This window comes from Cardiocondyla obscurior, linkage group LG11 (genome assembly GCF_019399895.1).
Source record: "Cardiocondyla obscurior isolate alpha-2009 linkage group LG11, Cobs3.1, whole genome shotgun sequence".
In the NCBI taxonomy this organism is placed as follows: domain Eukaryota; kingdom Metazoa; phylum Arthropoda; class Insecta; order Hymenoptera; family Formicidae; genus Cardiocondyla; species Cardiocondyla obscurior.
In genome coordinates, this window is record NC_091874.1 from 2,651,812 (window position 1) to 2,668,496 (window position 16,685).

At 41.5% G+C, this 16,685-nt stretch overlaps 1 protein-coding gene and 1 long non-coding RNA gene across 5 annotated transcripts in view; one reads left to right on the forward strand and one right to left on the reverse strand.

Moving 5' to 3' along the window:
• The window catches only part of LOC139106499 (TWiK family of potassium channels protein 7), a 226,966-nt gene that overhangs the window by 51,641 nt on the left and 158,640 nt on the right, over positions 1–16,685 (reverse strand). For 2 of the 4 annotated variants that reach the window (XM_070663330.1, XM_070663329.1), the window contains 2 exons: positions 7,163–9,385; positions 5,632–5,917 (listed from right to left, as the gene is read on the reverse strand). In XM_070663330.1, coding sequence (XP_070519431.1) covers positions 5,632–5,917; positions 7,163–7,546 — 670 coding nt within the window. In that variant the 5' untranslated portion in view covers positions 7,547–9,385. The remainder of the gene's footprint in view (positions 1–5,631; positions 5,918–7,162; positions 9,386–16,685) is intronic. The other 2 variants (XM_070663332.1, XM_070663331.1) reach the window with 2 other exon arrangements.
• Positions 1–16,685, forward strand: part of LOC139106502 (uncharacterized) — an 84,677-nt gene that overhangs the window by 22,814 nt on the left and 45,178 nt on the right. The gene's annotated exons all lie outside the window — the stretch shown is intronic.

Genomic DNA, 16,685 nt, shown 5'->3' on the forward strand with positions numbered 1-16,685 from the left:
TTATTTTAACATATCTCTCTACTTGCTCTCTCTCTCTCTCTCTTATTCGGCAGAAAAAAAAATTGCAAACTTTCATTGCGAAAAATATTACCTCGGTCAGGATTGTTGCTTGCACTTCTCGCATTTTGACGTAACGCGACGGAAAGTAAATAACATCAATAAAATAACGACAATAGGAGAAGTAAACTGATGAGAAATTAATTCGAGTTTAGATTATAAACACAGCAAGCTACGCCAATTGAGTGGGCAGCGCTACCGAAACGAGCGACAAATTGTGATTAGTCGGAGTCCCTTCGCGCCTGGCAATCCATTAGGGCGACGGGGATCTCTGATTAAAATTCACCACCTCCTTCATTCCACCGTCATTAAGACGGTCGCAAAATCGTGTCTGCTCTTCCCGGTCCACCCAAAGTTGCGACTACTCCGAACGGGAAGATAAAGAGGATGCGCATGAGAAAAAGATAGTGGCATGAAACCGGCGACGCAGAGAGCACCGTGTCGTTATGAAATGAAACTTAGTCTTGTGCACTGCAACGAGAACACATACATACATATATACACTCTCGTGGCGCACGCTTGAAAACATCGGGGAATGTTGCGAAAATAATTTGAGATGATTAATGAAACTTTCACCAGTATTACTGCAGATAAATAAATGCAAATCTCAATAACAAAAAAAAAAGAATATAAAAGTATTTTATATTCAAATTTTTATTTTTAATTCGTATCTTTGCAATCGTATTAACGTGAATTAAGCAAATCGGTGTAGCATTTTTATATTTACGAGAAGCTCCGGAGTCTTAAAATTCATCTCCTCTTAAAATTTCATTTTGTACTACTGATCTGAATAACACATCAATGGAAGTAGGTACCTCTTGCAGATATTTGAATCGAAGTAGACAAACACACACGTTATCTTACATCGTATTCCCTGGGTTTCGCAACGGGAATCGATTCGCCATAAATGACAAGCATCGTTGCAAGTCAAGCGGGAAGCGAACGCGCCGGGAAGACGGGCAATACGTAAATTCGTACTGAGGATATCGCGGATTAGGATACGTAAGTAGATAAAGCGAATAGTGTCTTTATAGGATATAGTCCAGTTCCTGGAGAGTCGCGTCGCGTCTTGGTCCCCGTCCAGCGGGTGCTTCAACTATTTTCTGAATACGTAACTTTTGCCTGCGGAGAGGCAGCCGGCCAAATATTCATGCGACCTCATATCGTGAAATGCAAACGGATGATTCGTCTCTTGCGATACGTAAACTGGATTATGCGCCGCTGAGGTAGGACGTAGTCGCAACGAAAGGTGTACGGCGGATAAAGTAGAAGAGCGGAGGCGCCCTACGAGCCGTCTAACGCAGACTCGAAGAATATAAAATCAAAGAGAGTTAAGGTTCTCTAAAACATTGAATGTCTGCGCAAGTTTGTTACTTCCGCATAGCAGTTATGTCTTTCGAGGGCATCTCGAAAGTGAATTTAAAATAAGTAATTCTTCTTAGTTCTTGTTCGCATAATTTGCTCGTTTTATTTTCATAATGATATGCATATTGTGAATTTGTAAACGTCATTTATTTGCAGATTTACGTATGTAATAAGAAAATTTTGCAATCGCGATGGTAGCACTGTACAATTTGTGTATGCGTAAAAAAGCTTGTATAAAACTTTTTTTTTTATTAGATAAAAGTACAATTAAAAAGTAAATATAATACGCGGTGATAATTTGGTAAAAAAAGAACAAAAAAAATTTTTTTTTTGAAAACATCAGCCTCCTGCAAATTTACAATTTCAAAGATACGATTTTAAAACAGCGTTAAAATTTAATAAATTTTCATTGTAATACTTTTTGCGTGAAGTCATTTTCCAAATATTGGAACGTAACGACGCATTGTTTTAATTAATAATCACAACAATTTTCTGTTTTCAGTTACCGTGTCATAAAAAACCAATAAAACGTAAAATGCATAGGTATGTAATTGCCTCCTCGTTTCCAATTTTCCATCTACAAATTTTCCGCGTTTTATTTTAACTTCTATTAAATCAATTAATTTTCAAGAACTACCGTAACTAATAATGGACATTATTTTTCCTTGCTTAAAAGTTTATCGAACACTTTAGGAACGATAAAAATTGGCAAAAATTTAATCGTAATTTAAACGATAGTCAACCAAACATGATCAATAAATGAGAGAAAGTTTTATTTCTAAAAAACAAGGACTTCGTTTTGCCGAGAGTTGTTTACTCATCCCCGTGATGTGTTTGCGTATTTTCAACAGAACATCGTTGTTTTGTTAATAATTCCTTTCCTTTCTCGATAGGAAGCGAATGCGTTCAAAAATTTCACTTTTTACAAACAAAACCAATTTTTTTTTTCAATAAATCGAAATAAAATAAAAAATGAAGCGCGTAGAATTTTTTTTCTGGTAATTTCAAAAGCAGTTCAATTAACGGGGCTAGGAATAATTAAAGCGTAAGTAGATCACACATAATGATCGAATTACCCTTATACGGAATATAGAAAAACGTTAATTAGTCTGCTAAAGCCTTATTTTAATGATTATACGCTCCAATTAAAACTTCATTCGAGTTGATTTTACAACTCCTGGTCAAATACGCGTAGATATATATACACAGCGACAAAAAAATTCTCTCATTTCTCCAGTTGATATGTTTGCTTGTTTTTTGTTCGTAGAAAGTTACGAACAATATTATCCGCTTAGTATTATGCCGGTACGAAGTTTTTTGACTGCCGGCATGTGGTTGACTCGCCGAACAATATTTTCGTTTTTGGACAAGCCGATAAAAAGTACCAAGCTACTTCCCGTTATTAACCGATGTACGACGTTAGAAAAGTCCTGAAAAAGGGAAGCCGCGCCAACGACAGTAATAGTATATTCGTGTCCGAAAAAAAAGTAGGTACTAAGTCCGGAAAAAAAAAAAGAAAAAAAAGCAACGGGGGCGATAAATGTTTTATTTAGAGGGTCGCAACGCGAGCGAGGTAGAAACGGCCAGTTTAAAGTAAAGACGGGAGCGAACTTGGCCAGATCAGATTAATTTTCCATGCCATTTTCCTGCTGGAAACTGTTCCATTATCGATCCCGTTGCTGACGACGGCGACGCCGGAAGTCGTCGGTGTAACGTTGCGCGAGGGTCAGAGATGTGCAACAAATTGTGATAGGAAACACCTCGACACCTTAGCTAGATTAAACGAGCCCGTACGCCCCGTATAGGAAATGACGCAATTTTTGAATCCGTGTAATAATTGTAAAAATTGATCTCTCGCTGTAATAACGAGGGTCACGACGATGGGCCGGCGCTCCCCATTTGCCGTAGGTGATAGACCAAAAATACGCTCGATGAAATTTATATTAAAATTCATGGGACATGCGTGTTCCCCGCTATACGATTACATCTCCGTATGTGGATGCGGGTATTACGTCTGTTCTATATACATCGCCGACGAAAATTGCGAATGCTATATCACGCGACCCACGGGATTTTACGTATTTCGTGGCCGACGATCAATCGCCTTCTGCCTATAAACACGGGAGGGGGCCGATGTGAGTTACAAAATATTAATTTCCGCGAGCCTGCCCGTGGTGCGGAGCATATGATTAAACGTCCTAGGAAAAAAGGGTGTCTGCGGAGTTCTGTAGCCATTGAATGTTTTGTGCATGTGCACAGAAAGCGTGAAATTAAAGGGAGTTTGCGACGGGTGGCAAATTCAAGTGGATCAAGGGGAGGACAAAAATTGTCAAAAAAATAACAAACTATATATATTTTAGGATAATTTTTAAACTTGAAGTATTTCGGGTACTCGCGTTCTTTTATTAGCGTTCACATTATTTTCATTGCATCTTACGTTATGTTTTACGAAAGACGTTTATAATACTTTAAGGCGTATAAAAAATACAGAGATACATTTCTCTTTTAGATCTACGTATAATACGTTTTTTTTAGTTACTTTTAAACTATTTATTCTCACGGAGCAGTCGTGTGAAAAAAATGTAGGGAAAACAAACCATGATCAGAAATGAACTCGGACATAATAAATGGTACACGTAGCAGTAATATCGAAAGCCATTTCGAGAAATCTACCGAAGTAGTTAAGGGCATTAAAAAAGGTATAAGTATATATCGTATCGATAATTCGATAAGCTGCTCGATATACCCGGCCATTGCTTCCTTCCCTTTTTAAATATCCACCGACTCATGAAGTACCAATCTGTTTCCGTAATAACTAAAGTAAACGACTGGACGTGACGTCACTCGTTTCCAGCGCTACTAAGTTGAAAGCGATGAAATTGTCGACGAACGGAAGGAATTGATATTTCCAAAGTGGACAAGAGATTTGCAATTGCGTCGCGGGGACCATTACATTACGTCAACGTCGTATTTTTGTTCGTTTCCAAAATAAATGCTCGTACTATCGTCTTTATTTTATGTTTCCCTTTCGTAAATGATAATTTCAAATCGTGGAGTGCTCGATCAATGCCACTTTGCTTCAGCTAAGGAGGGTCATTTAATTACGGAGTGTTTCTTTTGGTTTATTTATGACGTGTAATGCAATTGCGTTTTTAAAAAGTTTTAACTTTTTTTTTTTAATGTATCTCTTTCCGCGAGTAAGAAGTAATTGAAGGACTAATAATTCCTTGTACAAAAAAAAAATTAAACTTTATCATTGAAAGTATGAAATTTTTATAAAACACTTTAATAAAATGTAAAAAACTATTTAGCGTAACTGCAGCTATGTGCTATTAATGCCAGCATTGTTCTCTAACTAACATCGCGGGCTAATTGACGTAGTATTTGATTAAACTAATTATCCGTCTGTGTGCCAATGTCTTTTCGGCGCTTGTCTCTGTTTCTCCGAGCCTACTAATTATGTACAAATATTCTGCTGCGCCGGCACTCCTTTCGTGCAAACTTATGCCTTCGTACATGTGTACAGTGCTCGTGCAGATGGGAAATCGCACAAGTTCAAGTAGAGGAACAAATATCATCTGCGCACTTTGTAGTTTCAGCGCGTATGCTTGCTGATACTGATTGTGTACCGTTGTTTATCGTGTCATTACTGCGATTCACATAGATATACTGTCATTTACAAATTACACATTTCCAGTTAGTATATTATTATTTTAGCAAAATTAATTTTTTGCCTTGGATTACGGGAGTATTTCATTAACACGCCAATTCTGTTTGACTCTAATTTAACATACAAATTTAATTAGTAAAAAGAAAAAAAAAACATGCCACTTCACGTTTTTTATCGGAATATTACCAGTCTAACGAAAACATTTCTATAAAATTTCTATATTCTCTACAATTCTAGTAAACTGCGTTGCCGATTATTTAATCTTAAAACAATTTCAAATTTAATCCCGCTTTACTTTCGCAAATGAATTAAAAATTTATTATTACGTTACAGAGTTGAAAGCACAAAGTGCAAATAAGAAAGCCGTGAATTCCTTTTGCAGTCTCCGTTGACACGTGGGAACCGCGTTTTATAGTAGTTTCCGGTCTGCTGGAATCTCTCATTACATTTACAAGAATGCGACAGAAGGCGTCGCGCTAAAGGGTGGGCGACCTCGGTGCATGCGACGTGATAATTAATTAATTGCGTCTAAAACTTACCAATTGTGGTGAGCACCGTCAGAGAATAGAGGAACGCCTTCGCGAAGTTCCATTCGTACTCCGGCACACGACGTTCCGTTACAGTTTCGCTGGTGGAGCTGCCGGTGTACGTTCCGGCAGCCTGGCTCGCCATCATGTCCTCCGTGATCCTTTTCACTAGTTGGTCCTGAAATCGCGCGATCTCCTGGTCGGCCAATTTCGTCCAGTTCTCACGGTAGAGAACGTTCAAATGCTCCGTGATTATCCATATGTTCTCCACGGTCTTCGTCCGGGCCTCGTGATTCAGCTTCGTCACACACCGAAAGTTATTAATTAGGCAGCGTTTGAAATATCGTCAGACACTGTGTCTACATACGTCTTAGGATTATACAACTGACATACTGTCGATTAAATTAAACTCGCGCGCGCTCGTTAATTAACGCACGTCAAGCGGATATGAAAGCAGCGCGTTTCGTAACTCGCGTCCCGTGACAAACGGCGAATTTTCGGTGATCGCTTTAACATTCGACCGTGCGTCGTAAAACCTCGGAATTTCGCTCACGGAAATGGCAAGTCGATAAAACGTAAGAGAAGACCGTTGCTATTCAGCGGCGTACCATTAACGTCAAAGGAATTATTTATTAAAAAAAAAAAGAAAGAAAACTAGACAAATAAAAAAAAAAAATAAAAAAAAATAAAAAAAAAAGAATAGAAATAAAATACGAATACTGAATCGTTTGTCGATGAGCGATTGCTATCGAGAAAACAATCCGTTGTCGCTATTATTGGCCGGAAGCAACAGACAGCAGCCTTTGTGTCGGTGTCCTCGGGGAATACGCTTTTCCTGTAAAGCGTAAGGATAGCGGAAAGGAAGCACGATCGATAAAACTTCGTTGAAACGAGCGCTCGCGCCAGAACGCACCGATAATTCGATTGACTTCGGGTTCACTGAGGTCACCTCAGGTAGAAAAGCGGAATGAAACCGGAGACGTGACGATAAATCGAGAACTGGTGCCGCCGGAACTGTTTGCTCCTCCTCAAGGGAAAGAAAAGCAAAAACAAGTTCGTGGCTTACGGGCGCGACAACGGTGACGACAACTGCGATGCACTCATAGTATCAACAAATCTGTTTACTCTCTTTTCTCCTATTATTCTTACTCTTACCGCATTTGTTCGTACGTTGCGTGCGTACAACGTAGTTATTACAAAATATATTTACGACTTTTCAAGCCCGAGAACAGTTATATCATACGTCTTCGTTGCCCGGCTATATAACTTTTTATAGTTTATGATTTAATGCTACATTTAAGCGTAATGAGGATACTTCTTGGAAAGGAAACTGTGCATAATTTAGAAATATGTTGCACAATATCTTTCACTCGTGCTAAAAATGCAGCGATGCTTTTCGAAGTAGAGATAACGGAATTATTTATTAGCTTACCGACTTTATTTACTACTAAAATAAAAAAGGAAAAAAAAAAGAAAAAAAAAAAGAAAGAGGAAAAAGCATAAATCTAGCTACGACAAAAATGTATAGCGCAATATTTCTCACCTGCTTTATCCAAGCGCTGGTGTTCCTTCTGGTATGCTGATTTCCGGCTATCGTCGTGGCGAGGGTCCTTTGTTGTAGGCCAACGCCGTCGATGGTCCCGCTTTCGATGGCCAGAAAGATGAAGCTGCCCAGAAGGGTGTAGGCCACGAGAAGCGCGCATATCCCGAGGTTTATGATAAACCCCTTCAAGAAAGAATGCTGGCTGGCTTTGTCGGGCACGCCGCCGAAGCACAAACATCTCACTTGTCGAGAAGGATGCGTCTTCGAGCGTTCCGACGTCGATCTTTTCAAAGACGAGGTATTGCCGTTGTTTGCCGGCTTAAAGCCCTCGTAAGCTCTATAATGTCTAACGTTGTCTTTCTCCATTCTCTTTTTCTTTCCCATCTGAAAAATCACCGGGTCCTGTCGTTGGAAATATCGCCGCGCGCACACATTTGCCACTCACAACTTTATTATCAGCGACGAACGGAATTGATTGCCAAAGACGAGAGACTCGTCGGCTTCAGCGATAATCCGTGACTCACGGTAGCATGCCAAAGATTCCAGCACTTCGTTATTTATCTTCAGTTTAGCGCGCACGCTAATTCGCTCGCTATTTGCTTATTCGTTCCCGAGGGCGCGTGCAATTATCTCGGATTACCGTACTTCGCGATAGCGTAAAGCGAAGCCCGAGGCTGAAATCGAGTTTTGTAACAGGGTTTTCTTCGTACGCGCGTCCTCGTTGAATCCCGTAGACCCAACCGCCACAGCCGCATGACTGGAGTTTCGCGCCGACTATAATCTAGGGGACGGAATCTTTCTTCGCAATTCTTCGATCACCACTCAGACTCGCCGACGTCATCCGGCCAGATGTCACTTTGATCTTCGTCACTGTCGATTTTTTATTACGACGCGCGGTCGAAATCGCCCGACTGAATGATGTCCTGGAAGGATCCTCTGACAGCAAAGGGACGCTCGATCGCACGTAGCGCGGACACTTCCGTCATTTTTCCATAGAATCTTACTGGCTGGAATGTGGATTGGAATTCTATAGCAAAAATTGATGTCCGAAATATGTTCGGCGATATTAGTTACCTCTCAGAGTTACCCTTTGTTGCGAAATTTGATGGCTAATATTATAAAAGTGTTCCCAAAGAGAAAGATATTTTCAAGACCGATTTATAAATTTATTACTTTTGTATTATTATTGCAATTAGTTTTAGACAACGGAGTTAGCAGTAATTAATAGTGTTACGAAAGATAAAATATCACACGCGTAATATAGAAAATTTTACTTAATTAATAACGCCTCGCTCGATTTCTCATAGAACAAAATAAAAAAAGAGTAAGCGGGTGGGAGAAAAAGAAAAAAAAGGGAGTGAAAATGTCACGGAACAATGACATTATAAGAATAATTATTCATTATTCGCCGAGTTCGTACAGAGCGACATAAACTTGCGGCGTTAAGAGTCTGAGTTATATGAGTTAATTTAAGTTAGTAAATGAATCGGGATACAAGTGTTACTTTATGCCGACTAGTGCATTACTGCACAGCACGTGGAAAATGGATGAAAAATAACGCCTTCGAGAAACTGTAGGTACTAATCTTTTCTCCCTTCGTCTCCCTCTCGTTCCTCCAGTGAGAAAACAGAAACTTGGAGAACGGCACGAAGGAAATTTTCGAAAGAGTCTCTATGAGTCACTTAAACTTTCCCCTTACCGTCTGAATGCGAAGCCGCTCGGTTTTCCGTTCTCCCATCTTTCCTTCGAGTCCGAGTGGCGAAAAAATAAAAGGAAAAAAAAAAAGAAAAAAAAAACCAATGGCAACGGAAGAAGGTGAAGCACGGTTCGTCGACAAGCGATAGAAACTTCAAAGCCTCATTCTAACAAACTGGATTTCCGTAATAAGCAAGTCCGATGCACGTCCGCCGGTTCACGCCGGTTCGCGCTCGCTGAATGTTTTAGCGAAGCTTTTTCCTTATTTTATCTCTTCGTCCTCGACGAATTTCCGCGTCGTTTTAATGCACCGTCGGGCAGTTGCGAACGGTCTCTATAGAGAATTGGACTTTCCGCAGGCTGGAAAAGCCGATTAGTACACCCGAAGTCGAACCAGTAATTTACTTGCGTCTTTCATGCGCTACAAGCGGAGGGTGCTCGCGTTCGCCGCATGTAAATAAATCGCACGTTGTCTTCCGGGTCTGCTTGAAGCTCAAGAACGTTGCCACTTTCATGCTCCGCTGGCCTCTGAAAGTATAAAAAGAGATTCGATTACTTACACTGCTTTCCTCGAGAGAACGTTAAATAATTAACGTTAAGATACTCGAGAACATTAACCCAGCGTCTCGAAATAACTGTTTAATGCCCGCCGCGCGAGAAAACGAACACGTCGAATTATTTATACGTCACTCACACTTTCTTTTTTTTTTTTTTTACGGGTGACGCTCATGCTTTCGTAATATCGGGGAATTCAATGCACTCGAGCGAATTTTATTTCCAGCCGGAATTCGTGAGAATCCCGACATTGCTCGCCCGTGACTGTTTCGACGTCCTAAGAAAGACGGTTGAATTCCAGAAGGACTTTCGACGTAGAATTATTCGAGGGCCCTGGGGGAAATCGCGGGAAACTTTCGAGCTACGTGTTTTCCTGTGTACTTGCACTCGGTCACCTGGAGCTTTCCAACGGGGACAATAATCGACGGTCATGGTAGACTCCGCCATTATGGGAAGTACGGAAAAAGAAGAAGAGGAGACGAATCGAGAGGCGAGCGATAGACGGAATGGAAGCCCGCGGATCGAGAGGAATGACGATGGATTCCGCGCGGAAAATATTGCTTTCTTCGTACGTTCGGCATCCATAAATGCATAGCAAGATCAACCGATCCCGCGACACTGTCTCCTTTATTCTCCGCCGTGATTTAAGACTCGAGTCCGTAGGATACGCTCGGCTCTGAAACTTTCATGAAAAAGTGATTTGCATAATGCGTAAGTCGGCGGATGATCCGCGCCCAGCAGCGCGCCGCAATATTTCTAATACATTGAAAATCATATACGTGAAGTGATATCGCGGCTCGAGTCACTTCAGCCGACGCAAACATCTTCCTCGTAATTAGGCAGAATCTTCTAATTATATATCTGGGAATTAATTCCAGCCTGAGCGGTCGTAACAATAGTGCCGCCGTGGAGCTTAGTAATAGCGGAAGAAAGTCAGATTCGGTGCTCGCTCGCTTGCTCGCTCGCGTAATAGCGGAGCATCTGCCCAAAATGCACCCTTTACTGGCCGTTCGCATTCATAGCCGTCTAAATATGCATAATATACACGGTTCCGTACGACGAAACCACTTCTCGGCAATTACATTCGCGCGAGTACGGTTGAAGTAAGCGCGGATACTAACTCGACGCTAATTTATCGTTTGCCGTGATCAATCGTTGCGCTCGATCGGCTCTCGTTCTCCACGGCGAAGAAACGATCCCGCCGCAGAACAAACTGCCAAGCCACGCCGCTGATCGTAAATCGGATCTGATCTCCCCTTCTCTCGTCTCGATTCGCAACCCTCCACCCCTGTTTTTTACGACTTATTTACGAGCCCGCGTCTCTGACAAGCGTTCTATCACGATCGTTAATATTCCACCGTTAGTGCACATTTATTATTTATCTCTCGGTAATAATTATCGCTATTCCGTTCGAGCTAGCACATCGTGAGAGCGCCGCTGGAAGATTACATGATCATTGGCGTGTAACAAACGCCGCTCACCTTTATTCTGAAGACGATAGAAGCGTGTCTCGAGAAAGTTAACCTCGATTTTTTTTTTTTTATAAAGTTAACGTTTATTGATCAGATATATTTAAATAGAATGTTTTTTTTTTTTTAATACAAAATTGGCAATAATATGTGTAGCTTAAATTAATAAATAAAAAAAAAGAAAAGAACAATGCGGAGGAAAAATTAGGCTGAATAAAAATAAATCCAAATGTACATATTCCACAGCGTTTATCCCGGATTTTGCTCGACGTACCGTATTGCATACTACCTTTTCATGAAATTTTGTGGAATTTCATGGAATTTCGTTAGAATTTCGTCAAATTTAAAACTGCACATCTCATGTTGAAACGTTATTTCACAGAGATTGCATCGCAGCTGGCTCGCGCATTAGCATTTATAACCAATTCAAAGCGAGAATCGAAGGATAACCGGCACAAAAGTCGATTACATCGCTGACGGTTTCGTCGCCCGCGAAGGTGGAGATTATGGGGTGGTTCTCACGGCGCGAAAAGCGGGAGTGGACAGAGGAGAGATAAAAAAAAAACGAATAAGAGAGAGAGAGAGAGAGAAAGTGAGAGGGAAGGGTAAGGGGGTGACGAAGCGAAAAATGTGCAAGGGAGAGACGAGACGTGAAGAGACGAGGGGTAAGAAGGGAAAGCGAAATGCAATTTTTCCGTTCGGCGCTTTTTCCAGCGGCAGGGGAACCACCTGTGCTCGTCTCAGCGACTTTTAAATTCGTACCATTGTCGGCTCTATTTGCTGAAAAATGTTTATTCAATTTCGTTTACCGGCACTGCAAGATATTTACCCGGTCGCTTTTGCTCGAATAGTTCTCGCACCACCGCGAACGACGGGAATTGGATGACGCAGGGATACGAACGGCGAACGGGAGGAAGGGTGAAAACGACCGGGTAAGTTCACGATGTGCATAAGACCACACTTTCTCGTGCTTCTAGGAGAGCTGCGTCGCGAAGATATAAAGAATAGATAATATCCCGGCTCGTGTGAGACGTGCATGTTTTCGGATCGATGACGTTCGGACAGATTGTGCAAGGCGCGGTGTTTAAAGTAACGCTTGAGATTTATCGCGCGATCGAAATTTCGAGACAAATTGTAGGGAATTGTACAAAGAATTGTATAGAAATCGCGAGTCACGTAGAACATTCAAAAGCTTTTCCCCGAGCGACGTACGATTGCATTTCGCGCGGATATAAATCCATAGAATAAATCGGGCGATCTTAATCATTGCGACGAAAATAGGGTCGTACATGCGGGCTGAATTACGATGAGTCGAGAATGAAGTTACGAGTATTCTCTCTCGACTCCGCGTCGACTTTGTCCGGTTTTGTGTATCAGCGAACGAGATCGCTGTCGGCGATGGAAATTTATAGCAGAGTCGAAACCCTCGAAAATTTCATTAAGCCGTCTGTATAGCGATATTGAGCATCGACGGCGAACCGATCGAGAATGGAAGTTGCTATCACGGTACAATGTATTTGACGTGATCGCCTAGGCTGCGCGTAAAAAGTGAGTTTTTGAGGTTGCATTCGCATATACGCCAATTAATCACCGGAAGTGGCAAGTATTTCATAAGCGTGTTAAAACGCGAGAAGTGCTACGTTCAATTAAAAATTCGCGTACATAGAATTATTATTGAAAATATTACAAGACAAAGAAACATGCAAAATATTAATTTAAATTAACATTAAATTACATCACATTAAATTACAAAACGTATCCAAATTTTTTTTTTTTTTTCTAGCAATGTCAAGCAATTTTTTTTTTCTTTTTAAAAAAAAAACAGAAAAGATAAGTATCTTTAACTTTTCGATGATCACATCCGATATAAAACATTTAAGATAGTTAAGTTCGCTCGTATCGGTTCGACCAAGAAACTTGGTCGGGAAAGAAAACCTTCTGCTTAGTAAGTTCTCTTAGCGTCCCACACGGATTACGGCCTTATGTGTTTCTAACTTTTTCTTTAAGGCCGTTCGGGTTAGCCGCACGGTCTTATCTTCGCAAATTGAGCACACCGAGTGCAGCGGGGCGACTGCGACCTAACCGCGGGTGCGGGTGGAAAGTACCGAGGAACAAATAACGGCGATACATTTTCGTACAGCTGTTTCGGTAAGCTTCACCACGCCGTGCCATTGTCCGATGACGACTACTTACACGCCCCAGCGTGGTTAATGGTTCGGTAATGTCGCCGTGTAACAAGCTGTATCGGGAACTTTCTGAAGTGCGGTTTTATCTACGCTATACGTTCGAGTACGTTGATATATAACTTGCGTCGCCGAAACCATTTGAAATAAATTCCCGCGATTCGGCTGCTTAGAGATCTTAGCTGCCTTCGGTGATACTCGCCTTGGTTTTCCAGATTTTGCTCCCGAGCGTATCGGGATTGCCGCTACGCTCGAATTTCCCGTCGCGGAAACTTGCCACGCGTATTTCCACCCGCGCGTCCCCACCCTCCCGCCAAAGTTTCTCGTTAAAGACAGGCCGGTTTCGAGACGCGAATGAGCAACTTGTCGATAACCGCGACGTACTCGCGATTGCGATCCGATTCCCGCATAAACTCCTCGTCGTCATGTTGCGTCAATATTTCCGACCTCGCCGCATAACCGAGCGCTTCACTTTGAAGCGCCTTCACCTTTCGCCACCGAGTAATCCGCTACGGGAGATTGAACAAGTTTTTGCCGGTTTCCGCTGCGCAGCGGTTATCCTTGATAGTTTCTCTAATCATATTTATGCGGATGCCGGAGATTGACATTCCCAGAGCTCGGGCACATATTATATATGTTGCATATAATTTCACGGATTAACAACTTATAATCCAGCGAGAATTTAAACAGCCAGACTATAAGGGTATGAGGTTACTTTAATATTTGATTTATGTATTACGGCGGACTTACGGAATATGAAACTCCCGCGCGTCATTGTATACTTTGCGCGAGTTATCGCGTTGAAGCTATTGAAACGTATACCGACGAGTTGCGAAAGAGCGAGCCGTCGAACGGATTAGAAGTCGGAATTTCATAAAGTTTGACGTATATAATTTGCGGGGCTTAACGCGTTCATTTAGCGCGCGCATTCGCCCCGACGAAGCCGCGAGATAAATATGTCAATGTAAAAAATCGAACGGGCATCCGAATATCGCGGCAGCGTCACGAGGGACGCGACTTTATTTCGCGTAATATCAACGTATCGGAAAGTTCATTATGCGCGCGTGTACCGATCCCAATTCCCGGGTTACACCATCAGGTAAGTGACGTAACGTCGAAGCAACGAAGTTTCTCCAATAAAGCTTTAAACGCGTCTCGCTGATCCATAAATTAACTTCGGCAATAGCAGTTCGTCGCGCGCGCGCGACAGAACCCGTGTTATTATCGAATAAACTTTCCAGCTTAGCCGTGACCCGATGCGATTACTTCCTGTCCGCGTGCGGCTGCGGGTCTATTCGAGTTCGGCATTAATTTCTGGCGTAAATGTTATACCAGTTACTGCAAACTGGCTGATGCGCCGTTTCCGGCGGGGCGTTGCTCCCTCCTTTCCCCCCTTCCCTCCCCCCCTCTCCACCCCGGTAGTCGCCGTTGTAATTGCCTCGACCCGAAGCCACCCGCGAAGAGTCGGCGATCCGAATGCGGTTTATTAGGTGGCTGTGTTCAATTATCGCCGGTACGACAATAATTTGCTCCTGTTTGTGCGGACCGCGGCCGAATCACCGCCGCGCGAGATTGACTAAATGAATTCAAGTCTCACATCGCACCCTGCGCTCGCGATCGATCCGCCAGAGGATGCCGGGTTACGTCGCGTCAACCGGTATTATTCGTAGTTTCGATATTGGGCATCTACGTTACTGGTATTTATACGCCTTCGGCATTTCTTTCGTTAGCAAAAGTAAACCGGAATTATGCGTCCCGACGCGAACGGAGCACGACAATTGTCGCGCCCGCGTTCTCTACTCACTTAGAATGGAATTAATTTCACGTGACATTAATTCGATGAATGTAACAAACGCATTAAGCGACATTGATAAACCGATAGCACCTGGAGATTGTTGCACAGTACACACGCCTCTGGGTGCTTTAACATCTCTATGTAGATTTTATCCTCATTAACCGCGTCAGTGATTGTAGCATGACTGATTGATGACACCGTAAATTCATAAATAATCATGGGCCAAACACCTGCTTAGTGCTTATTCTATTAATTTATTCGTACGTAGTGCAGTATTATAGTGGCGTTAAAATGAGTAATAGTAGCGTGACAATTAGCTCTCGACATTCTTTAATTCTAATTAGAGTATTTGCGAAGGAACGGAGAGTGGAACAATTCGAACTATAATATTTAGTAGCGTAAACAAGAATGGAAGCAATAATCAAGTTAGAAAGTGCACATCCTGTTACAACTCCAGCCTGTTTTGCCTATCCCTGTCTTACCGTATCGTAATTTATGATACCGAGCTTCGGACTTTACGCGCGTCGGACATTTCGCAGCATAGCTTAAATTCAATGGATGGGCGAAATTGTTTCATTGTAAAAGGAGATATCAATGCTGCGCGCTTCTATTAATCTCGTCGTGGGCATTCATCCTTCAAGATTAACATAATATTTCATTCATATCCATATCCATATGCAAACGAAAGGTTATCGTAATTGATAACGTATTAATAAGTAAATTATTTATGCAAATGAATTTAATATATCGATACGGCTGATTATTCAAATTAATATACATGAATATAAATTGATTACAACTAGAAAATAATATTATGTTTAATTAAGCTAAACAATTTCTCTGCATCAGAAACCTATACAATTTTATGTAACAAAAATAGTAGAAAAACAAGTAAAAATTAGATTCAATATTCGTTTTTTTTTTTTTTTTTTTTTGCCGAAATATTATGGATTATAAAGAAAAAGAAATTTAATTTGATAAAAAAAAAAAGTTTAGCGTGTATGAGGGTGTGCACCGCACGAATATTCCGACGCAAAATAAGCGCAAGACAAGAAAATTATGTTTATGCACGCAAACAGTTACGGTAAATATAAATTAATTTAATAATTTATTTGTCTTACGTAAAACTTCGTAATAGTAATTAATACTGAAAGTTTTCAACCTTCTTAACCTCGTCTTTTCATTAGATTCTTTAACGCATTGAAAATTGAAATGCAGAAAAATATGCTGCAAGATTTTATCGCCAGAGAACAAAAATCGCTAATAATACCGTTCGTAATCGAAGAATTGAAAAATTCGGCTCACAGTAACGTTCTAGCGAATGTAATCGAGCGTTGCTTTAACAATTTTGCAGAAAGCCGGCAATATATTCGTGATTGTAAGGAAACACGGTAAAAATGCGCGCCGCCCTGCAAGCCAACACTCACAACGCGGAAAAACACATTTCCATAAATTCTCGAACTCAAACTCTGAAATCTCCTTCTCTTTCCCCTCGTCCCTTCTTCTCAGCCCTGACATTCTGCTATTCGTACGGTATACCGCGCTGATCGTTTTCTGCATTTTACATCGAATGCATTCGCAGTCAACAGTGGAAACGGCGGGAATCGATCTTGCGCGTACGCCGTGGGACGACAGCCGAATACTTCGGAATAAAAAGAAATTCACTTCCTCAGTTCGCTAAACCGAGCCCGCCGATTCATCGGGAAGTTACAGAGACCACTGTCAACACACCCGTTCTCTCCGTATCGCCTCTCTTTTTTCTATCCGGTCTTAAGAAATTCTCATAGATTTTATTGAGAATTTCACGCTTAATGCAAAGAGGATAA